This window comes from Lissotriton vulgaris, chromosome 5 (assembly GCF_964263255.1).
Source record: "Lissotriton vulgaris chromosome 5, aLisVul1.2, whole genome shotgun sequence".
NCBI classification, from domain to species: domain Eukaryota; kingdom Metazoa; phylum Chordata; class Amphibia; order Caudata; family Salamandridae; genus Lissotriton; species Lissotriton vulgaris.
Window position 1 is genome coordinate 190,270,576 of NC_141693.1, and position 25,451 is coordinate 190,296,026.

Consider the following 25,451-nt stretch of genomic DNA (forward strand, 5'->3'; position numbering starts at 1 on the left):
CCCACCCCTGCAAAGCACACGTTGGAAATGTAACAAACATGCAGAGACAAAAAAAACAACCGACCACCGCCGCATGACGTTGTTAAAGGGGTGGAGAGCGAAAAAAATCACCGGAACGCCCACGAATCTGCTCGGGCAATGACTGACAGATCTCTCTTCCAATGGCTAGCCTCCATTTATGGAGCTAGCCAATGGAAGAGAGAAGCGGGACAAAGCCCCGTACTGCTAAACAAAAGATTTCGCCTGCGCGAATAATGCTGCGCAGTGGACGCCAGGCAAAACCTAAAAATGCACATATCATTTAACTGTCCTGTAATGCATAGGCTGCTCATTTTTTAATTGCACACAGCTTTTTGCACAAACCATTTTAGATAATTTCAACCAACAGTTGATTTTATCTGGTTGAAATTATTTTTATTTACTAAACAAGTTTGCAATGTCAATAGAAATGTTGGATCTGGTGGATACTCGAACAGCAGATTCCTCACCGTGTAAATACAGCAATTGTCAGATTTGGCCCGAAGAATTTTCTCAGCATTGCTTCCACGCCCCATCAGGTGAGGTCGTGCAGCTCTGTATCGACAATGTCTAACCTCAAATTTATGTCAGAGCCACATATAAGCACCTGCCCTGCGCACTGTTAGTTTCCCTCTTGATTATCTGGGCAGTCAGAAGCAGAGTTTACAATCCGATCAGATATGACAATGTGCAGATATTTAATTTAAGACCTTTACATAGATGAAGAAGAGAGCCCATTTTTGCAGAATGGGGAGGTGGGAGACTGGTGAGGAATCTTCAGTTAGAGTATCCAACAGAAAGCACATTTCCAAAGTTAAGTAAACTTGTTCCGATGGATACATGGATACTTCTAACCACAGTTTCCTCACCTGGTGAATAGATACTAAAGCAGAGCCTCACAAGGTGGAGGATATAATGACTCTTGCCAGACTGATTGCATAACAAGTCCTTTATTGTAGTAATTACCCTAGTTCAGTTGGAGAGCAAAGAGCGTATACATAGCACTCCTCTACAAAGCAACCTCCTCCATTGAATCCCTATCTGCAAGATTCCAGATTACATCACAGGGGACACTTAGAGTGCCCACAAAAATACAAGAATGGACTACTTATGAGATACAGTCATGACAGTGAGTCTGTTGAATGGCTCATACTCAAACGCCCTGCAGGACTGAGTGGTCCAAGTGCTAAACTCGAAGGACCGGACTGTTGAGGTAGTAGCATTTTGTAAACGTGGGCACTGATGCGAAGATAGCTACCTGACAACCATCCGAGACAGGCACTCTGCATTACCTCCAGTCACCTTTGGTACAGAAGTTGCAGACTCTGTTACAGATGCTGGTGCTACCAAACTACACTTTTGAAAGTCTGTAGAACTGATCAAACTAGAAAGTTCTGCAAAACTGAATGGGCAAAGTGCCCTCCCCGCCAGACCTGGCTATGATGGAAGCAGTGCTTCGTGAATGTGTGAACTGACACCTACGTCTCTGCTTTACAGCTGACCAGAACAGTCACTCAGCGTGCCAAAGCAATGGTAGCAGCTTTAGGTATGGTAGAGTGTGCCCTAAGACACTCGCTGGCTGCTTTTTGGCCAGTGAATGGCAGATTTAATACAGAGAACTATCCGCCTTGATAAACAGACCATCTTCCACCCGATGGGCCTGGTAGAATATATGCAAAAGTCCAACAATATTTTCAGGTACAAGCGGTGAAGCCTCTCCTCCTCTTTTGAGGTGTGGGGTGGAATAAAGAATGCCAAAAGGGTGATGGATTGTCAGACATGAAAAGGCATCAGAGCGTTTGGCAAAAACAAAGCCCAGATTTTATTTATTTATTTATTTTCTGACATTTATAGAGCGCGAACAATTACCCTTGGGTGTCTCGGCGCTAGACTGCAGTAATGTCATTCCCTAGAGGTAAGGATGCAGCTGGTGTGCTACATTTATTGGTTAAATAACCACGTCTTCAGCTTTTTCCTAAACTGTAGGAGCGATGGACTGGCTTTAATGTGATATGGTAAGGTGTTCCAGATCTTGGGGGCCGCAACTAGGAAACGGCGGTCACCCCAAGTCACAGTTCTGGTACGTGGGACCACTAATTGGTTAAGTGCTGAGGATCATAGCTTTCTCGCCGGACTATTGGGTATTAGGTGATCTTTAAGGAAGCGAGGCCCCTGATCCTGCATTACTTTGTAAACTATGCACATCGCTTTAAACGTTATCCTGTTTTGAATGGACAACCAATGGTAGGACCTTAGAGTATCTGAGATGGGTGCGAATTTTGGTTTTTTGGACAGCAAGCGTGCTGCCGCATTTTGTACCATCTGCAACTTCTTTGTGACTCTAGATTGTACATTCAGAAAGAGTCAGTTGCAGTAGTCTAGTGAACTTAAAACCAATGACGTGACCAGGGTCTTGGCGGCTGTGTCAGGCAGAAAAGGCAAGATTTTCCTAATTATTCTAAGTTTAAAGTGGGCCGTGGACGCTACCTTATTGGCATGAGCCATGAAGTTCAGCTGATTGTCAAAGGTGACTCCCAGATTCCTCACCTTGGGGGTCGGACAAGGTGGGGTGCCAGATGTTGATGGCCACCAGATATCGGGCCACGGTGGCAAGAGACTGCCAAAGATTACGACCTCCGTTTTCTCGGAGTTGAGCTTCAGGCAGTTTCCTGCCATCCACTCACCGATAGCTATCATGCCACTTTGGAACCTTTCTGCCACCTCCTGTCCATCGCCCTTAATGGCCAACACCAACTGTGTGTCGTCTGCGTACGAGGTTAGGCTCATCCCATGTGCCTTGATGACACTGGCAAGGTCCGACACATAGATGTTAAAAAGTGTCGGACTAAGGGATGAGCCTTGAGGAACCCCACACGGCAGCGACAATTTGGCAGATCGAAATGGTCCAAGGGTTACCGCCTGAGTTCTATTAGCCAGGAAGGAGGCAAGCAGGTCTCTCGCTGCGGAGTGGATCCCCATTTTTTCGACACGGTCGACCAAGGTCTTATGGTCAACCGTGTCGAATGCTGCCGAGAGGTCCAGGAGCACCAGCAAAGCTGTCCCTCCTTGGTCCCGGATGAGTCTAATATCATCCGCTGCCTTGATGAGGGCAGTTTCGGTTCCATGATATTTACGGAACCCAAACTGAGTATCATCAAGCAGATTATTTCTCTCAATATATTCTGACAGCTGCTGGTTCATGGCTTTCTCTGTCAGTTTGGCCAGAAATGGAAGATTTGCTATGGGCCGGTAATTTTTCAAATCATTCCTGTCAAGATTTGGTTTTTTAAGCAAAGGCTTAATCAATGTGTTTTTTAAAGAGTCCGGATAGGTCCCAGAACTCAATATTATATTGCAAACGTGGGTGATAATGGGATTAACTGTGTCTGAAACCATGGCTAACACCGAAGTGGGGCATGGGTCCAGGGCAGAGCCTGATTTAATGGACTTCAGTATGGATTTAGTTTGATCGGTCGTTAGAGGTTTAAAACTCGTCATGGTGTTACTCGGAACTATCCGTGAAGATGGAACAACAGTAGTATTGGGTTCCGAGGTGAACGCTTGATATATATTGTTCACCTTTGTGAAGAAGAACTCAGACAAGGCATCACATAGTAATTGTGATGGGGGAGGGTTTAGGTCTGGTGTGTTACCCGATAGGGTTTTAGCTAAGTTATACAGCTGTTTGGTAGAATTTTTAGCTTGCTCTATATGTAGAGTAAAGAAGTGCTTCTTTGCTGTCGTGATCATGGTTTTATAAGTGGCTAGCGCTTCTTTATATCTAATCTTGCTTTCACTGTCGTAAGTTCGTCGCCAGTACCTTTCCCTATTTCTCGTTAATTGTTTCTGTAATTTTAGTTCTTCTGTGTACCATTGAGCAGTCGGCATACTTCTGTTCCTTGAGTGGGACTTAGTGGGTGCCAATTGAGACGTGGCATCACTCAGCCATTCATGAAATTGGGAAGTAGCCGTACAGGGATCATTAGATAGTTCAGGCTTAGTATTATTTAAAAGTATATTCAGGTTGTTGTTGTTTATGTCCTTCCACGCCTTGAAGGTGCCTGGCTTGGGATGGGGAGTATTCTTCCTACACGGATCTTTAATAGTCAGCCTGCTGAAAATGGCCGAGTGGTCGGTCCATGTCATGGGAAGGATTTTAGTCACCTGAAGGTCTTCCACGTTCGTGAACATGCCATCTAGCGTATGTCCTGCCTGATGGGTTGGGGCCGTAACCAATTGTTTGAGTCCTATAATTTCTAAATCAGATGTGAGATTAAAGGTGTCTCTATCATTATTTTGCTCAAGATAAAAATTAAAATCGCCCATTACCGTAGTGGACTCATCTGTGGCTAATGATTCCATTAAGATGGTTAAGTTTGTTAGGAAAGCTGCTCTGGCCCCAGGAGGTCGATAGAGGAGCACTCCGTTAAAACTAAAAGACGGTGTGAATTTTATATTAAAATGTAGATCTCCAACCCTAGTTTGTCTAGAAAAAGGTGGTGTACAGTGGATACACAGACAGAGCTTGCAACTCACTCGTGTAAGAGCTTGAGTTATGACATTGAGAAAGGATGTGTTGAGGATCAGGAGATGCAGAGGACAGCTGTGTACACATCATTAGGAATAAGACAACCAAATGATGGTCGGACTGGGTCATCACAGAAGGTCTGGAAGGGAATATTTAGGCTAAACTTTTGAGGAACGCATCACAACAGACAATTTAAATAAGGATGGTTAATCTTGTAAATGCAAAAAGGTTGAAATGGCGACAACATTTAATAGTACCCACTGCAAGGCCTTGCTGGGATAAAGACAACACAAAGAGCAAAACGTGAGACAACTTTGTTTGTAATGGTTCTCTATGGTGGGAATTACACCAGCCTCAAACTTCTTCCAGGGTCAGGCATAAACAGTATTCAAATATATTTGAATGGCCACTAAAATTATATCCACTACTTCAGGAGAGAGGTTGAAAGCAGTCAGTTGTTGTCACTCAATCACCATGCATGGAGGTGTACATTGCACAGGCCCGGGTGCAAGATCCTGCCCTCCTGCTGCAACAGAAGATATTCCCAAAGCAGAAGCTTGCTCTGAGGACAGAAGATCATGCCCAGAGGTTCCTAGTACAACACTGTTCACCAGTTAAGGGTGCAAAAATAAGGACAGCTGCACCACTTTGGATCGCGGTCTCTGCGGTACTAACGTCCCTAGATGACTGCTCGGCCTCAGTGTCGCTGGAGTCCAGACTGGACGCTTACAGTCTTTATTTGCTGCAAGGGATCCGATTCCCCTGGTATTGGTCCTGTGCGGCTCTGGTTGGTCCTGGTGTCCTCCCACTTGGTGAGGGAAACAGATCTGACCTTCAGGAGCACACACACCTCTTCCTAGGTGCTGTGGCGGCAGGCAGGTAGGTCTGCGGCAACTTGGTAAACCGGACTTTGCTCTTTGGTGCCTGCTGATTGCAGGGGAGTAGGACCTCTACTCCAAGGGAGATTACTTGGCAATTTGCAAAGGGCTGGAAATCTCCCGGGGTACTTAGAAGCTGGTCAGCTACAGGACAAGTCATTAGTCATGACTGTCGAGACTTGGTGCAGGCAGGCAGGTTCTCGCTTTTCTTTCTTCTGTTCTCAATTGACTTTGTCCTCTCTTCTTGGTATCCATTTACTACTCAATTATGGGGTGTTACGCGGAGCGACAGGTAGAAGAGAATGAGCTACTTACCTTTAGGGTGTCAACACCCTCTATATGACCACTTCCTGTGTGAAGTGGGCATAACTCTGACCCAGAGAGCCTAATTCTGCCTAAACCAAGATGGTGGAATTCTAAAAGTCGTGTTTACTTCAGGTAGCCCACCTTTCAAGCCTCCTGCTTTGATATGCTGATTACATAACCATCCTGCTTGGAGGACGCAACAACCTCTTCGGATGAAGCAAGCATCGTTTCTGCCCTCAGAGAGTGCGGGTACTCATCTGCAGGGGTCAGACACATATCTGTGGAGGCAGGCTGGTCTGCACCAGTCAGTCAGTACACAGGTAGTCAGTAAGTTTTCCTAGGGCTCCTCTAAGGTGCCCTCTGGGTGCATGTATCAATAAATCCTTCACTGGAATCAGTGTGGGCTTATTAATATGAGATGTTAGATACCAAATGTTTTTAGTTTCGGTGAAGCCATCATGTAGCTGGGGAACTCGTAAACACCAGGGTCCAGCACATGTACTCAAAATGGCTTCCCTGTCCACTTGCAATATCTCCAAGAATCCACTTAGACATCACAGGGGAATATCTATTCATTCAGAATATGTCCACACATGTAGAATAGTGTACCCTGCCTTAGGGCTGTAAGGCCTGTTGTAGGGGTGACTTACCTATACTGCATACAGTGTCTGCAGGCATGGCACACAGTGCCATGTCCTGTCTTCACTTCTCTCTGCAGCACTGCATGCAGCCTGCAATTGGTACGGAGGGCTCTGTTAGGGTGGGGCAATAATGCAGATCCTCTATAGCCTCCTTGCCCCAGGTGCCAGGAGCACCATTTACTAGGGAGGTACAAGGGGTGCTAAAGGTATTGCCACGTGGGGGATGAATTGTACAGTTTTAGGGGGAAGAGATCAGGCACTGGGGACCTAAATAGCAGGAACCCACTGTGCTTGTGTCAAAATTGCATGAGATACTAGCCAAAAAGTGGGAGTGACCAGGTCAAAAAGGGGCACTTTCCTACAAATAGCCCACAACTTCAATGGACTGAAGTGAAGTCGGGTCTCCCCGGTAGCCCACAGTTCTCTAATTCTCACCTACCTCAGATGAATGCTTCAAGCCAACAGTGAATATCTGTCACCATTGTCTGCTGTGGGCAAGGTAGGGAGCGGGGTCTGCGCCTGGTCCAACTATGGTTGAGCAGCCGCCATTGCAGGTCTTTTGCAATGTCCTCGTAAATCTGTACGTTTTCAGACATGTTCCCTTGGTCCAGAGCCCACTGAGACTTCAGCTCCTACGGCACACCCATATGTGTCATCTGGTGTAGTCAGCCAGCGGGATGCAAGAGGTCAAGTCTCAGATCCATTCTAACTTTTACTCAGGAGAGAGACTAAAACATTGTTATCATAGCCCTAATGTTGTGGACTTATTAAACCAGAAGAAAATCTCAAAACTATATAGTATCCTGGATGGCTTGGATGGATTGGAGCTTCTGTGAAGGAGTCATGTGTGACTTTAGCATATTGATAGAGAACTCTAAAGATGTTAGGTTTGCTTGCATTAGAACGTGGTGTACAACTGATTTTGGTGAGGCAACCTTTAACAGCCAGTCGTCGAGGTAGGGAGAGACTAATGTCCTTAACCAATGAAGATGTGCTCCAACCACTGCCATTACTTTTGTGAACACCCCAAGGGCACTGGTAAGACCAAAAGAAAGCACAACAAACTGATTATGATCCTGACACACTTGGAACTGTAGGTATCGGCCGTAGAGTTGCAGGACGGGAAGGTGAAAAAGGCATCCTGCAAGTGCAACTCTACCATCCAGTCTCTTGATCCAGAGCAAATAGAATTTGGGCCAATGTGAGCATCCTGAATAAGTCCTTTTTCAGGAATAAATTGAGAGGGCGAAGATCTTAAATAAGACGAAGGTCTCTGCCCTTCTTGAGCAGCAGGAAATACCAGGAGTAACATCCAGTCTTTATTTCCAATGCCAGGTCCCTCTCCATGTCTCCTTTGTCCCAAAGAGCCTGAACCTTCTGCCACAAAATGGAAAAATGGTCCTCTGACAGACACTCTGATGTGGGTGAAATGTTTGGCAGAACGGAGAGGCATGGCACAGCATTTATTGCTGGAATGTCTGAAGCATCCATTTGGTGATGGAACACTCAGCCACCCAAAGAAATACCTTATCCTACCTTCAAAGGAATGGCCATGTATCACCCAGTTAATAAGTACAAGGGAACCCAAGAATCAATAGGGACCAAGGGTAGTGAGTATTTTCAGGAACAAAGTCCCATACCGTCAATGAATAGATAACAATGCTCTGGAGAAAAGAATTATGTCCAGGAATAATCAAATATGGATATGAGGTACACTTAAAAAACACATATATATGTGTGGAAGATTAACCTAACTGGGGTAATCCTCAACAGGTGATCACAACAAGAAAACAAACAGGTATGAGACATTAAATGACCGTCAGTTGTATCCATAATGGGGGGTCACTTATTTACATCAACATGAACACTACTTCACCCAGAAGTCATATACACATATTTGAAGGGTCAGAGTGTTTAAAGTCGACAACGTTGCGATCCATGATTAATGCAGGATCATCAGGACTTTAAAATACATACATTTATTGGTGTGCAAAGAATACATGTCATCTTATGTATAATTAATAATACCAATGATAGCGCCAGATGGATGGCATGACGGGGTTTTATACACGTGGCCAAACAGAAGTAGCAAACCGAGGTACTATTTACATAGGCAAAAATAAGCATTTGCAAAGCAATAAGTCTTGCATTTACGCGAGTTTGAGCTATTGGCATTGAAAATGAAAATACCTTTTATTTAAGTTTTGGTTTTTGAAACCTACATAAAAGGCATTGTCAATTACAATGCCAATAGCTTAAACTCGCATAAATGCGAGACCTATTCCATTGCAAATGCTTGTTGGTGAAAGGAACTAATGCAACAACTGACATTCAGGTGATCTGCCCCTCGTTGTACATACAGCCAATTTTAGTCAATATCAGGTATGCTTGCAGCTACCCCAAATCAAAACTATTCACCAACCACGGGGTATTTTTACTGAACAGATAAATTAGGTCAGCATTTTCACAGGACATACCTTCGACAGCACATAACAGTTACTGCGTATGTACAGTGACAAATATTTACAAAGCATCTCCAACGTATCCCCTATAGACCAAATTGGAATAACAAACACCCTATCAACCAAGCGCTGTAAATAGCGCTATGACCCTCGACTCAAATCGCAAAGCTATTCCATTTCGAGATAGGTATAAAGCGCTATAAAGGGTGCAGTCAGGCCGCACCTAAAGCTCTTTAGGCATGGCAGAGCGCACAGAAAAGCTGTATAAATATCTTCAGAACATACATGCAAACAAGCAGGATTGAGGCGGCATAACACCGATTTTTTTAATGACAAACTTGCTTTATTCTTGCGGGTTCCCGGATAAAAGTGCCTCTACTTTAATTTAAGTCGATGGGGGAATCCATTACTCTGATTTGTCAGGTTTATTTTATTAGGTTGATTTATGATTTCTTTTTTTTCTTTCACCCTTTTCAAATGTCAGCATGTGCTCTTCACTATAAATTAAAATGTGTGCCCGTGGATAAATGGAAGGTATCGAAGTGGCAAAAGAAAAGTCAAAGGTTTGGACTACGAAGATGTCAATGTGGAAAATCTAAGGTGAACCAGGTGAAAATCTTCTGTGTCAGACTCCCTTGCACAGCTCCTTATGGCCACCGTTTGCTTCTTCAAACAAGGTACTCGTTTGACTCACTAGCCAATGCACCATAAACAAGCATTTCCAATGCAATAGGTCTCGCATTTACAGGTGTTTAAGCTATTGCCATTGGAAATGACAATGTCTTTTATTTACGTTTTAAAAACCAAAACATAAAATAAAAGGCATTGTCATTTACAATGCCAATAGCTCAAACTTGTGTAAATGCGAGACCTGTTGCATTTTAAATGCTTTGTGGGGTCCCAAAGTAAATAAAATGTTTCATGTCCTTTACTGGTTTAGGAGACCAAAGAAGGACATGTTGCCCAAGTTCCGGTAGGCTGAGGCAGTGGGATATGGAGCACTGATGAAGCTTGGTAGATCAAGATAATGAACAGGTACCAAGGTAACGTGCAGGTCTGAAATGGCTTGTGAAAAAAAGCGTATGTTATTCTAGGGAAGGTGGTGGAGTTATTAGTAGGTCTGTACAGTACGTTGTATACAATCTATTGCAACGTGGGAAAAAGACAACAAATATCTCAAGTGTATACCTTTTACATTAAAGCACCTACTTCGACGCCTCACTGGGGGTAGTTGGCGCTATATAAATGCAATTACAATACAATACTTGTTCATTATTTTCGTGTCTGTCGCGGACATACATTTCAGTTTGTAACGGTAAGCTATCTGTACAGGCGATGACGGCTGCAACATTGAAGCTTGTAACGGTACAAATAAACTTGCAGTAAACGCAGCCTAAATATGGACAGTGAAAACTATTATAGCTACCTATAGGAAAAGGGTCCGTGGCCCTTCAGCTTGGCACCCCCTTCGGATTCTGAAGGTTACTTACTAGTTACTCATTGATGTGCCTGGTTGAGAGACGCGGTATACTACCTTATTCCTGCAGCGACCAGTAGATGGCGATGAAAGCCCGCGCAGCGTCTCCTTAACAGTGCGCAAGCCCGTTCTTGCGGCAGAGCACTCAGCCTCCGGAGGCACCTGTGTGCGCTCGGAACCGGGCAGGGATCCTGGGAGAGATCTTGTGCAAGTCTGAGGTAAAATCAGTGCCAGGCGAAGCAGTGATTTCTATGCTCCAGTGCAGAAGCCAACTCAGTTGCTGGCGGTGTTTGATGAATCGCTTGAAGACTGGTTTCTCCCATAAACGTTCACAGGTTCTGAATGGGACGAACGTGGAGGAGCTGGGAACTGCTGTCCGAGGTGCGCGTGATAGTTAGTGATGGCGTTAGAGGGCCAGGGAACTAAGGGAAGTTGTGTGAACTAAGGGAAGTTGTCTGAAGAGCCGCGGTCAGTAGTAGGAGTTCCTGCAGGGCGGTGACGTGGGGAGGGGGAGGGGCAGGGTGGGGGGTAGTAATGTATGGATTACACAGTTTAACAGGTAAGTAAACGTATCTATACTAATATAATAAAGAGAGAGCCCAAACCTTTGAGGCGGGTAATCTCAGGAACCACAGCACCAATCACAACACTCAATACAGCATTGGAATGGGGCAGCTGCAGCAGAAGAACATAGGTTATGCAGACGCCCACCATATACATTTAAAAGGTAAAAGAACTGTGCCTGCAAAGTAGTCCCTTGTGGGCGTGTCTGCGTTGTGCTGTGGGCGGGTGCTGGAGGCGTGACAAACGCTGGGGGCATGTGGTACATTCCACCCTTCATGCCATGTCTCATATCGTGTGCTGTGGGCGTGTGCTGGGGCGTGGGCGCGCGCGGGATTACAAAAAAAAAAAGCGAGCGTTGTGCCCAATATTTTATTGTTTTTTCTTCCCAGGTTCTGTACATTCCAGCTCCCGGTGTCCAACCTGCTCCCTTTAAGTACCCCTGCACCCCATAATCATAACCCACCCTTAAATACTAACCCATCTTAACCCTATAAATATACCCTGTACCCCAAACCCAAACCTATCCCTAAACCCTAAAAATACCCCTGTAACACAAAACCCAAACCTAGCCCTGAAGCCTAAAAATACCCCTGTACCCCAAAACCCAAACCTAACCCCTGAACCCTAATACCCCTGTACCCCAAAACCCAAACCTACCCCTGAACCTTAAAATACCCCTGTACCCCAAAACCCAAACCTACCCCTGAACCCTAAAAATACCCCTGTACCCAAAAACCCAAACCTAGCCCTGAAACATAAAAATAACCATTTACCCCAAAACCCAAACCTACCCCTGAACCCTAAAATACCCATATACCCCCAAACCAAAACTAAGCCCTGAACCCTAAAAATACCCCTGTACCCCGAAACCCATACCTATCCCTAAAACTACCCCTGTACCCTATAACCCAAAACTATATCTGAACCCTTAAAATACCCAAACACCCCAAAACATATACCTCAAAACATATACCCCTATACCCATACTTACCTTATCCAAACATTTAAAAAAAACATGCTTTTACCATTCATGCATTTACAACGAATTTCGTTGTAAATGTATGCGTGGTAAAAGCAAATAAAATGTAATGCCATGCGTTATAATGGCATTGTGGAGTCATGGTACTTTCGTAATGAAAGTATGCGGAGTGATGGTATGCGGAAAGAAAGTTGCGGAATAATGGGTGTTTACCCTCCCCCGGTAAGTACATTGGAGGCACGGCGGCCCACATCTCCAGCAATATACTCATATTTTTTCACCACCGATTTGAAAAATGCACAGGTCTCTTTCATTAATGGCCGTCATCGACATACACTTTTAGACACACCTCCAGCCACAAGTTCTAGAATTGCGAACTTTAGAGCTGGGGAGCTACGTTCGAATCTCGGCATCAGCTCAACATCCTGTGATTCCAGGCAAATCGCTTTGTCTCCCCGTGCCTACCACAAATGAATGTGTTCTTCTGTAATGTAAATTGTGCTCATGCCATGCTGTCGAGTTCGCGCTATATAATATTGCAAGGAAAAATAAAGTAGGGAAACTCGAGTTCACACACTACTGAACGCGCACTCTTAAGTGCATCAGCAGTGCACTGTTATCAGCGCATTTCACAGGCCTGTGACAGATAAGAAATGCTATCAAAACGAAATCCTACAAAACAATATACTACTGACCGGCAGCAATTCATAACCGGACAACGTCGGGACGGGCTGCTAGTAAATAAATAAAACGAATTTCGTTGCGCGCACTGCATCGCATTTGGTGATGCAGTGCACGCAACTAAATTAGTTTTATTTATTTATATGTTTACTTACCTTTTAAACTCCGTAATCCATACATTACTACCCCCCACCCTGCCTTCCCCCTCCCCACGTCACTGCCCTGCAGGAACTCCTACTACCGACCGCGACTGTGTGTGAACAAAAGTCTGGGCGCGTGTGTTAAAGTCACGGCGTGACACTTAAGTGGTGTGTTGGAATAGCACATATTTTAAACGCAACTATCACAGCGGACTTCTTCAGCCGCGGAGCAGTAAGTGTACCGCGGCGGATGGGAGGTTACCGGGCTGGGGGTAGAAAAGGGTAAGGGAGGAAGCTGACACTCTTGCAAGCAGAGAGTGATGGTGGCCCTCAAGAACTCTATGATTAACCTCTACCGCCTATGTAGAACGCGCACACTGTGACCTAAACACAGCTTGGATCGAGCGTGTGAAAGTTAAAGCGCGGGGAGCACGCAAAAAGTGTTGAGATCGCCAGAGAAGAGAAGCCACTAATATGGAAACAGAAGGCGATGTGTAAATGCAGGAGAAATTAGTATGCAAAATAGCAAGAAAGCACGAGGTGTGGTAACGCGTCGCAATTTGTCACCTGCACATCAGCAGTCTCCTGAGTTGTTCAGCAAGAAAGCAGGAGGCGTGTTAACGCAGCGTAAGCTGCCGCGTGCACATGGCTTGTCCTCCGAGTTCTTCAGCAAGGAAGCAGGAGACGTGTCAACACGGCACCAGCCGTACGCGTGCCCATCTCCTGTCCTGCGAGTTGTTGAGCAAGGAAGCAGGAGGCGTGTTAACGCGGCACCAGCCGTACGTGTGCACATCTGCTGTCCTGCGAGTTGTGGTAACGCCGCCATACGCCTGCACAACTGCTGTCCTTTGTACACGTGCACATCGCCTGTCCCCCTTTCGAACCCAAGTCGACAACAATAGATCTCGCCGATAACGAGCAGCGCAATCACTGCGTCGCTATGCGAAACCAAAAAAGAAACTCAATTTATGTAAATTACCCAGAGTTGTATATGTTTTTATTTCATTCAAAGAAAGGGTTTTTAACATACAGAGGGTAATGGGCGCTCTGCCTAAAGTGTACGCAATGCTTGTAGAAGCTGTAGGGATGGCTGTGGTGCAACTGGCGAGCGGAAAACATTTGGAAATCATCGATGTTGTTTTTAATTCGATACTATGTTCGAACCCACTCATTGTATGATGAACATACTCATGGCAATATCTGCTGTGATTTGCACCTTTCCTGATCATTATACAATAGTAGCTTGTTTATAAATGCACTTGATTTTTGTTGCCATCCAATATTTCGTCGCCGATGTGCGCTATATTGTTTCGGATAATACATGTAACTACCGACTAAACTCACTTTCTTGGTGCCCTTTCACGTATATATGCAGATTTTCAACAAATTAACTGATAACATGGACACCTCTCGATTTCATCGGCTTTGGCAATCGGGTTTTATTTCACAATTTTCAAGCCATATTGCTTTATCTTACAATGTTTCTATCTTTACATTCCTTTATGCGGTCTCTATTTCCCTTTTATAAAAAAAAGCATCACTGGGATTGCTTTGCAGTAGCATGAGCAGCGCTCTAGTCTTCGCACAAGGGCATGCCTTAATGAGGTTCCGCCTAGTATTTAAGGACTTCCACCTTCCGGTCACATGTCCAGATTCGGAACACAGCGACCAGGGAGAAGACAGATCAGCAACGCTACACATTTGCTCAAGTAAGCCCCACTTGCCAGGTTATACTCGACAACAGTGAGAAGTCTACTGACTTTCTCATACACCCGATCATTTGACTTATGCACGTATTTGCGCTTCTTTTTCAGATAACACATATTTTTGGGAGTTATCCGCTCCAGCTCACTATTGTCTACACATCCTGGGCACACCGCACTGAACTACACGTTTTAAGGTAATGCTGTGTGCACAAATGTTTTAATCGGAACTCCGATCGCCATGGCATAGACATTGTTTGTTTATAACTCGAGACGGCCTGAGCAAGGGACCTTTTGATTGATACCAATAATTCCTTTCTTTACAGTGAGATCTCCATTGAGAGTCACGCTCAAACTCCGCTGAACAACGAGGAAACACTCCCTTGTGAACCATATCCACTGGACCCACTGTCTCATTTGGGTATGTTCGCCGTGAAACCTTTTCTTGTTTCTAATTAGGCGGCTGCTATTTAGAGACCTCATGAGGTTAGATTTTCCATTCCACTCTTCTCACTTGTTCTATCTACTCCTCGCTCCACAGCACTTCTACAAAGACACTCTTTGCATATGGTCACGAGCCCCGCCGGGGCGGAATTATCACCGGTGGAGCGGTGAAGAATTTTGTGCTTCTCTGCAATGTGATCTTAACGTCCTTATAAGTCACATGAATGGTTCTCTGATCTTCAAAACTCACACCCTTTCTTGACCTTGTTCTCCTTTCTCCTCCTCTCTCTCTCTCTCTCCCCATTTACAGACCTTTCATATTTCGGTTTTCGTACCGCAGGTATGATTCACCTTTTAGTATTCCACAAACTGATCACCATTAGGTACTGCTGCTCACAAACAATCAGTCAGTTACGTTCACGTTCGAATGCGCACTTCGTTTCTAAATACCCACACAACAGCATGAGTTGTTAGACACCCTGAATGCTCTGGTCTGATAAACAAACATCTGCGCATGCAGGTACGGATGGGGCTTCACATTCTTGTGTCCACCTGAGACTGGGCTTAGCACTCAAATAATGGTCCACTCTACGGGGTGAAACTCATTGTGTGGACTCACAGTTGAAGGGATGCTATGTGAACCGTAGTGATAAAAATTTTCACATCTTGTCAGATGTTCTATTGTATTTATTTTGTATCCTTCCCAGCCCTGAAGAGTCGCGAACACACTATTCCTAACCCGATGAAACATGTGTCGACTGGCTGTGGAACCAATAAAATCTGAAACCACAGCAACAAGCGGCAGGAAATTCGATTATTATGTTGTGTTGTCCTTGGCTATAATCTATTGTGTGTCTACACTGTGACACGACTGTAAATGACATTTAGTGTGTGCGCATAGGCATTTCTGTATATTTGTATATGTTTTTATTGGATTTTATTCGGGGTGAGGGTGGTTAACTTGAATGTCCTGTCGCACAGGCATGGATCAGTGAACCGAGGAGTCTTCGGCCACTCTTCGCTTACGTGGACAGTAAGACACAAAGCTATGTAGGGATTTAGCAAGATTCATGTCACATGGCTGCCAAGTAGGTTTGACACCTTCAGGCAGTGTTTTAGTCAAAGGTACGTAACGTTGTGTTTAGGGACTTGTAGTTTCACTTTTGTCCTACACACGAGTGAGCTACAAATCCAACTAATGATAGCACTATTTGGGGGAAAACCTGACTTACTGAACTTTCATTGCAAGGTTGCAACAAATGGACCCCCATGGCCTGGTGATCCACTGTAAAAGTCTACAGTCAAGGGTACGCAGTGGGCTCCTCGGAGCCCAGTGCCACTGCACCTACTGCCCCAACAATAGCTAAGCGCTAACTGGACTGTATGTCATGTGGCATAAGACATGCACGGTGCAGTCTGGAATATTATCTATGATGGCGGCTAATCAGGCTGCAGCTGTCTCTGGATGGACCGTTTGACCACGTTTGAAAGGACCTTGAGATTGTGCCTCTCTTGGAGCTTTTTATTTTCTGGTTGTGCGCCCCTTTGTCAAACCGTGCTGGACACATTCAGCCACCTAGAGTGCGGCTGGCATGGCAGTGGTGCGCGCGCCCCCTGATAATCTGTCACTGAGGAGGCGTAACGGCCAGAGGTGCCCACTTTGGAACTGGAGAACCCAGTTCGAGTTTCGGTCCGCCTCAACAACCTCTGATTCTGTGCAAATCACTTAATCTTCCCCTACCTACCTAAAATGGATGTATCCTTGTGAAACGTAACTGGTGTTCATGTAAAGCGCTCCAATATCTATGGATCAAGTTGGCGCTACATTAAAATTGCAAAAACAAAGCAAACAACAGCACTGCAAAACATTCCCATGGTGTGTGTTAAACAGGATTTGTGCTCCTCTAAATTCATCCGTCTTATGGTGTTGGGGATCTGTATCTATCTGATGATCCATGCCGGTCTCTTCCTCTTAGCCAATCATTAACCGTCAAACCAATTAGCGCCTTAGTCCAAGTGCACACCCTCTCCCCCAAGAGCCTGTAACTTGGTGTATGCTAGCAAATTCCATTAAAAGTCCCCCCACCCCCAGCACTTACTAAAACATGGCGCAAACTGGACGGTACAAGACCTGTTAATTCATTTACCTGATGGCCCCTTTCTCCGTCTCTCAAACTGAGACGGGCAGTTGGTGTCTCTACTAAACACCAACGCACTGGGCTTTGTGTTTTTTTCTCAAGAAGACACTGAGCTGTGCAGATTATGGTGTCCAGGACCGCCAAGGAGGTTTCTTCAACATCTACTTTTTTTTTTAATGACCAATAATGTGTTTCAGCCTGATTGTACGCACTTTTTAGTAAATATCAGAACGAATGTGAAACATTTAAATGACTGGACGATCCGGAAATGAACTGCTATTTTTCGTTGCAACAATAATAGTAATTTTTCACCCCCATGCCAATGCTCTTTGCCGCACACACTAAAGATTGCACACTTGCAAATTTATAGAAGAGATACTGTGGGCAAACATGTGACATCGAATGTGGACAAATGTAAGTCTGTAATGAAATATTCAGTGGGAGAGCCAGTTTGCGACAGGTAAAGAATGACGTCACCGTGAAGTAAAGAGGCGCAGTCCCACGTCATATCTTGCATCCTTCGTTTTCGGAAGTCTCTGAAAACACACCTTTTCCCATCTTAACACGCTGGATAGCTTCGCACTGGTCTGACTGACTCCTTGACAAGCGCTGGGATGCCCAAGGGTAACCACGCGCTATATAAGTCTCAAATAAATAAAATAAATAAATAAAATATCCGACAGCTCCAGCTGCCTACTGATCATTACACTTCATTTGCACTTGAGGTCTTACTGTCTAGTGTTTACAAAGTGAAAAGCTCGCCTTCGTGGCCATGACTGCGCAGTGCAAGCAGGATTTAGCTAACAAGCGCGGCCGCAAAAGTCATCGGACCGAGCTCCAAATTAATTAAGTAAATAAACAAGCGCCGTGGAAACGGCCTGCGCCGAAAATCAATTAAATAAAAAAGCGAGGACCGCGCTCTAAATAACAATAAAAGAGTGCTCACCGACTTATGGAGACCAAGCAAACGATCCAGTCCGGATGGGCAGTCCGAGAAGGAGACAGGGCGGTAACAAAAAAACCTTGTTTGCAATTGGAAGCCAGCGTTTAGCATAAATGATAATACCAGCCAATGGGAATGATGGGTGGGGCTTCACGTCCCCTTTTGAAATCTTTTGATTACAATAAACCTCGCAGAGCGAAGAGCGCACACGCGCTCCAGCGCTAGGTTTGCGAGACCTAATAAGAGCAATCCACAATGTGGAGAGGTATGTAGCCTTCACAGGGAAGATACCACAGAGTGAAATATTCAATCCCAGGGTATGGAAATCAGCAAGTATCAATGTTGTCGTGCAATGACGGGAGCCTCAGACTGCAACAGTGACTGTTGCTGTTGGAGGCTCCTGTTATTGCATCACGGATGGTCCTACGGAGGGCAATCCTCAATCCCAGGGCCGGGAAGAATGTAACAGTGACTGTTACGGTCGGAGGCTTCAGTCATCGCATCACAGCAATGAAACTTGTCGATTTGCCAACTCTGGGGTAGGGACTGTAGGGGCCTTCGTCCTGAAAATACATGTACCACCCAGGGCAAATTAGAGCGGTTTGGTGGTGGCAGGAGCAGGAATTGGGGACCGCAAAGTGCGATGCCGCAATGGACCTGGACTATGTGGGCTGGATCTCCAAACCCGGCTTTGAAAGGACCACCGGACCGGGTCTATTGCTATGGAGGTGGGCCTTGGCACCATCCGAGAGCCAAGCTCCCTCTGAAGCCCCAAAAGGGCTAAACTGGTGGGGATACTGCCACACTGGAGTCATAAGGCCAGGATAGTGTACTATGGTCCTGCTTTCATTGAAGTGCTCCAGGGCAGAGTCTCCTTCATCCCCAAAGAGACAGGCCATGCCAAATAGCATGTCCATTTGTGCCACCTAAGCTTCACCCAATTAGCCCATGCATAGTGCTGAAGCATCACACTGGTACCAACTGCTCTGACTAAGCAGTCGTGTGTCCAGCACAGAGTGAATGGCGTATTTTGGTGTGTCCTGACTATCCTGAAAGGTCTCAGCCAAACTGACCTTAAACTTTTCTGGAAGTGCCAGCAAAATGTCAGCCTATGGTCCTATAATGCATTGCAGTAGCACCCAAATAAGCAGGTGGTGTTGACAGACCCAAGTGTGAGGCTCGTCAGGGAAAACATCCTCTTTTGCCATTCTGTTTGACTCTCACTCTCTCTCTCTTTCTCTGGCAGTGTTTTAAGGAATAAATTGGGATTGACTCTGAACAAAGGCTCAGTACCCTCTCGCCCAACGTCACCTTCCTCACATAAACCTGGACCAACGTCAGCTCCGCACCAGACACAGCAACCGCGGTCCCTGACGGATACAAGATCCAGAGGAAGGACCGCCCTAAACACCCTGTAGGCGGACTCGCCATGGTGCACAAAAACTCCCTCCGACTCACCACATCCAGCACGAACGACTCCATGTCCCCATGGAACACCTGCATTTCCAGATCTAGATCAAACCCAAACTGACTTAAGGTAGCACCCTCGCCTACAGACCCCCTGGACCATGAGACATGTTCACCACTACCATCGCAGACCTCATCTCACCCCACGGAATCACATCCATGGACTACGCATTCCTCGAAGACCTGAACTTTCACCTCGACAACCCCAGCGATCAACACTACTCTACTCTCCTGGACAATCTCGCCAACATCGGACTGAGACAGCCTGTCACCACCCCCACCCACAGGGCAGGACATACCCTCGACCCCATCTTCACTGGAGGACACAACATTTGCTGCAGCCTCACCACGCAACCCATCTCAACGGACCACCACTGCATCCACTACTCCTTCTCCAGGCCCACCTCACACAAGCCCACACCTAGCCCATGCGCAGGAACTAGAGCAAGATCACAGAGGAGAACCTCAACTCCACCCTCAACTGCGCACCTCCCCCCCACCACTGCCGACGCCAACTCCACAACCAACGCTCTTCACAGATGGATCACCGACTGCGCAGACACGCTCGCCCCCCCCCCCCTCTGGAACTCAGACAGACTAAGCACCGCGAAAGCCACCTGGTTCACGTACGACCTCCGAGAATCCAAGCACACATGCCAATGACTCAAGAAAGCTTGGAGGAACAGCAAAACGACAGAAGCACGCTCCGCCTACAAAACCACCATGACAGAACACCACCAACTCATCAGAACCACAAAGAAGAACTTCATCCAGAGCAAAATACTCACCAACTCTAAGGAACTCTCAGCATCATATAAGAATTCACCAAACCCCCCAGCGAATACTCTGACGTCCCCCCTCCCAGGACCACTGCAACAAACGTGGCTCCTACTGCCACCTCAAGACCAGAACTCTCTACAGCAACTATAAAGAGCAGAACCTAGACACCGACCCTACATCTCCAACCTACAACGCAACCCAGCCTACCATCATTGCCTGGACCCCTGACACCACTAAGACCATGAGAAGTATACACTCTGGAGCACCCACCAACCCAGCCTGGCCCACATCTTCCACCGAGCCGTCTACACCCTCGTACCCCAACTACCACATACGATCAACTGCTCCCCCAAAACAGCCACTTTCCCCGACAAATGGAAACGTGCAGAGGTCAAGCCCCTTCTCAAGAAACCCACTGCAAACCCAACAGAACTCAAGAACTACCAACCCATCTCTCTCCTCCCCTTCGCAGCCAAAGTCACAGAGAAGATGAACAACCAGCACACTTACTTCATAAAAGCCAACTCGATACTCGATTCTTCTTAATCTGGATTACGCAGCAACCACAGCACCAAGACCGCCCTCCTAGCTGCCACGGACAACATCCGCACCCTCCTCGACCAATGCCACATGGCAGCCTTCATCCTATTAGACCTCTCAGCAGCCTTCGACACAGTCTCCCACCGAACACTAGCAGCCAGACTCCGCGACGCCGGCATCCGGGGAAACGCCCTCAATTAGACTCGGTCCTTCCTCACCGGCAGAACCCAAAGAATCAGACTCCCACCCTTCCTCTCCGAACCCACAGAGACCAGCGGCAGAATACCAAAATGATCCTCACTCAGCCCCACGCTCTTCAATAGCTACATGGCCTCTCTCACCACCGTCAGAAAACACGGACTCAGCATAGTATCCTACACCGACGGCACACAGCTCATCCTCTCCCTCACCAGTGAACCAGACATCATCAGACACAGCTTCCAGGAAGGTATGAAGAACATTGCTTCCTGGATGAGCAACAGCTGCTTAAAGCTCTACTCAGAGAAAACGGAAGTCCTCGTCCTTGGATCCACTCCCTCAGCATGGGACAACACCTGGTGGCTTACCACCCTTGGCGAACCTCCCACAGACCACGCCCGGAACCCGGCATCATACTCGACTCCTCCCTCACTATGCACCAACAGATCAACGCAGTATCCTCCACATTCTTCAAAATTCTCTGCATCCTCCGCAAGACCTTCAAATGGATCCCCCCGAATCAAGAAGGATTGTCACCCTCGCAATGATTACCAGCAGACTGGACTGTGGATACACCCGCTATGCTGGAATAAACACATCTTTACTCCTCAAACGCCCGACAATCCAGAAGGTCTCATCCAGACTTTTCCTCGGCATCCCTCGACAACACCAGATCACCAAACACTTAGGAGAACTACACTGGCTACCCCTAGAAAAAAGAGTGACCTTCAAGCTCCTCAATCACGCCTCCAAATCCCTCCACAACATCGGACCCCAATACCTCAATGTAAGAATCTCCTTCTACACACCCAAGAGAAGCCTCTGATCCGCCGACCTTGCCCTAGCCGAAATCCCACGCATCTGCAGAGCCAGAACTGGGGGGGCGTGGGGGGGGGGTAATCCTTCTCCTACATTGCAGCCAAGACCTGGAACGAACTGGCACTCCGCATCAGACAAACCCTCACACTGACAGGTTTCAGGAAGAGCCTCAAGACCCAGCTCTTCGGATGAGATGTAGCTGCGCGAGCCCCGGCCTTCTGCCTCCCAGCACCTTGAGAGCCTTGCAGGGCGAGTAGTGCGCTTCACAAATTCCTTATTGATTGATTGAATGCTATGTTTATCTTGTGTTGCATTTAAGCCCCAGTGTAGCGATTTCAGCGACATAGTTGTGCACACTTGTTTTTTTCATGTTGAGCAACAATCTGGCCAACTGTGCTTTGTCATACATCAAAACCTGTAGAACTGATTGCTATGACCCACCTGTCTTCATCTTTACCCTCAGAGGCGATGACTGAAACCCTATCAAGCAGCTTCTCTCTCAGCTCATCAAACACAGTTTGATGGAACTCCAGCCTAGGAATGCTATGGAGATCCAGGAATGGCAGTGCAGACTGTAGAGAGGGCAGGAGGACACCATTTTCAGTCTAAAAAACATAAAAACATAAGTAAACACATTTAAGTTTTTTGTACAAAACCAAGCAATAAAATACCGCTTTTCAGAAAGTAACAATTCTGATGTATGTTGTCTAAATACTGAAAATGGAGAATCGTGCAGCAGAAAAACTCACAGATGACCTACATCGCCACCCCTCTCACTTTTTTAGCATGGGGTTTCAATGAACAATCAAACACAACAGAACTTTGGGTATACAAACTTTGAGTGAGAAACATCCTCAGTGAAGCATCAATGATTCCAATCTAAACAAGCATTGGCATAGCCAATAGGTCTCCGCTTTGGGACCTTACAAGTGTTTAGTTATACAGCACAATATCCTTGGTGCATCAACATCAACTGTTGCATGGCTAAAAACTTATAAGGTACCAAATGCGACCTTCCTGGTTGGCTTGTTGACTTCCCTGATAGTAAAATGCTTTGTTGGTGGGATGCCACTGCAATGTGCCATAAAAATATTAGATTTTTGGCTCCAGTGATGTTGCAACTTGCTGTGCCACACCTGCTCTTTTATGTTTACAATCTTGCAATGGGTGACCAAATCGGCATTGAAAGCGCTGACACTCATGACAGAAGCACTCCGTTGGGGATGGAAGAGTTTTTCGCAAGTTATACTTAAAAGCTGCGTGTCTGGCTGGGTAGCTGGAGTAAGCCTGTTGATGTGTAATCTGTATGCTTAGCAGAATATTCTGACTTGCGATGCGAGGGTGGTTCAATTCTTAGACAAATAAAAGTGGGATAAAGCATCCCAGGACATCTGGGTGGAATTTACAACCAGCGCCAGTGGCTGAAATATCCAGGGAGATGGATGAATTGCAGTGAATGGACACACATTGACCTCTCTGTATCCAGTAATTACCGAGGGGCACCCTGGTACTAACATACAGTCAAGCTGACATATCGGGGAAGTGTGCGCGTCGGTCCGCGCTAGTAGTGGGCCCGAAGGGACGGCTTCAGGGGACATTGACGGCACCCTGCACTCACTCCGGGCTGAGAATAACACATGGCGCAGAGTGAGGTCAAGCAGGCCTGTCCTGTCAGGGAGATTAACAAGCCAGCACCAGGAAAATGCAACCTCGCGAGGAGCTCGGAGGTCAATGCCAGACACGAACTCTGCCCGACGAGGACTGTGTAAGTGTGGGCTCAGAGGATTATGTAAACATGTGTCTATGTACGACGACACAGAGTGTGTTTATGTCACTGAGTTTGCTGTGTTCTCTCCGAGCACGATACGTGCTGTGTGATATACGATAAACTAGTGAGATCGCGGGCCTCTATAGTGTTTGTTTTACTTCGCAAACTAGTGGGTAGTAGATTGCATGTGTGTGCTGTGGCGTGGATAAACCTGTGCATTCACTCATCTGCATGGTCTGTTTGGTCATGTAGCTCACACCGCTCCAAAATGTCAAATGGTCCACTTTCACAAACATCTCTCTAGCAGACATGATCCCACGAGGGAGTAAGGAGCACTTCAGAAGGAGCTCTGAAGGCAAGGTGAGGGCAGAGATGGAGAAAGCATGTTCATGACAGGAGTAGGGCGCTTGGCTGAAGTGGAGGCAAGATTCTAACATCATGAGAACTCAGTGGATAAGAGTGAGGAACTTGTGTGAACAAGCACAGCGCAAATGAAAGTGAAAGCGCCAGGATGTCGAGCCGGCAAGGCGACCTTGAGCAAATGTAAACAAGGGCGTGCGTGTCACCAATTATAAACAGATGGCCTCTGACGGCAAACGGCAAAGCGACGGCAAGGAAAGCAGTTGAGAAGGGATAGCGAGGGCGAACAGCTGTTTTCAAGCACTCGTGCTTGTGCTGGCATCCACCTTGCGGGAGCGAGCAGAGGCGGCGCGAGAGCCATCTGTTTTCAATTAGCGCACGCGCTGCTGCTCGCTCCCACAAGGTGGATGCCAACAAAAGCACGAGTGATTGAAAAGAACTGCCCAATTTATAAAGGTAATCTCCTAGAGCAGTGCATGCGCGCTGCCTAAGCAAGACCTAAAAACTTAAATAAGAACACTTATAACATGTTCTAACTACCAGGCATTTATCAAAGCTGGGGTACAATCACAGATGCATTTCACTTTGTTTCGATCTTGGCATAATGATTCAGGTAGCATGCTTTGAGAGTTGGGAAGCCAAGTGTCAAACAGCAAACATCTTTAATGTAGAGGGAAAAAAAAGTAGAAAAAAATGCAGTATGCCAAGTAAATCCCACAAGCACAACAATCACTGCAGATGCACTCGCACACCTTTCACTCAAATGCAGCTAAACATGCATAAACCAGAGGGTAGTGATGCTGGAGCAGTCTTCTGGTTCTGCTCCTCCACTTACTGGAAACAGCAAATTAACAGAAAAAAAGCTATAGCTGCCATTATTGGCTGCACCCAAACCCACCAGGCTGGCATCTATGTTTACTACAATAGGAACATTGGTGTCAAACGGTATAAGTGCTGACGCTGTGTCAATGCCCTTTTCAAAATCTTAAACTCACTTTCACACTTTTCACACCAAACAAACTTATTTTTTTTTACCATGAGACTGCACGTGTGTTTGGTCTTGTCTACAAACATGGGTACACAACAGGAATCCTATTCTGCTAACCCCCAAACATATGTAACGGGTCTTTACGTGTTGGAGAAGAGCTTCCTCAATAGTAGAAAACAATTTAATTTTATTTTTTAGATCTGGTTGATCGAAAGTCCTAAATATTCCACACCTTTCACCTTAACATTTCTCCTTCTTAATAGTTAAACCACTCTTGCAGAATTGTTATCATGCTCCTTATTACACAATAATGTCATGTTCCATTTCATTGTTCCCAAACACTAAGATGTCATCTTGAAAATGTCACCCTACGGGTATCTTTTAATAGGGCGAATAGCTCTCTGACTGACGACTGCCGCTGAAGCTAAGCAGAAAGGTTTATGTTTATATCTATAAGCTTCGTCCAGAGTGACAAAACATTTTAGCGGCCTAGACTCCAGATGAAGCACATGTTGGTGGTAGGCGAAGGAAAGATCTTAAGAGGAAAACACTTCTGCTACCTTGATGTTGGTCAACATTTTTCCTATGTTAGGAAGAGGATGCCTGTTCACTCAGATTGCCGCATTCAA

General features: G+C 46.1%; 1 protein-coding gene across 1 annotated transcript in view; it reads right to left on the reverse strand.

The window, feature by feature from the left end:
• The window catches only part of NELFB (negative elongation factor complex member B), a 253,623-nt gene that overhangs the window by 202,364 nt on the left and 25,808 nt on the right, over positions 1-25,451 (reverse strand). Inside the window, exon 2 of the mRNA XM_086921137.1 lies at positions 22,148-22,311. Coding sequence (XP_086777263.1) covers positions 22,148-22,311 — 164 coding nt within the window. The remainder of the gene's footprint in view (positions 1-22,147; positions 22,312-25,451) is intronic.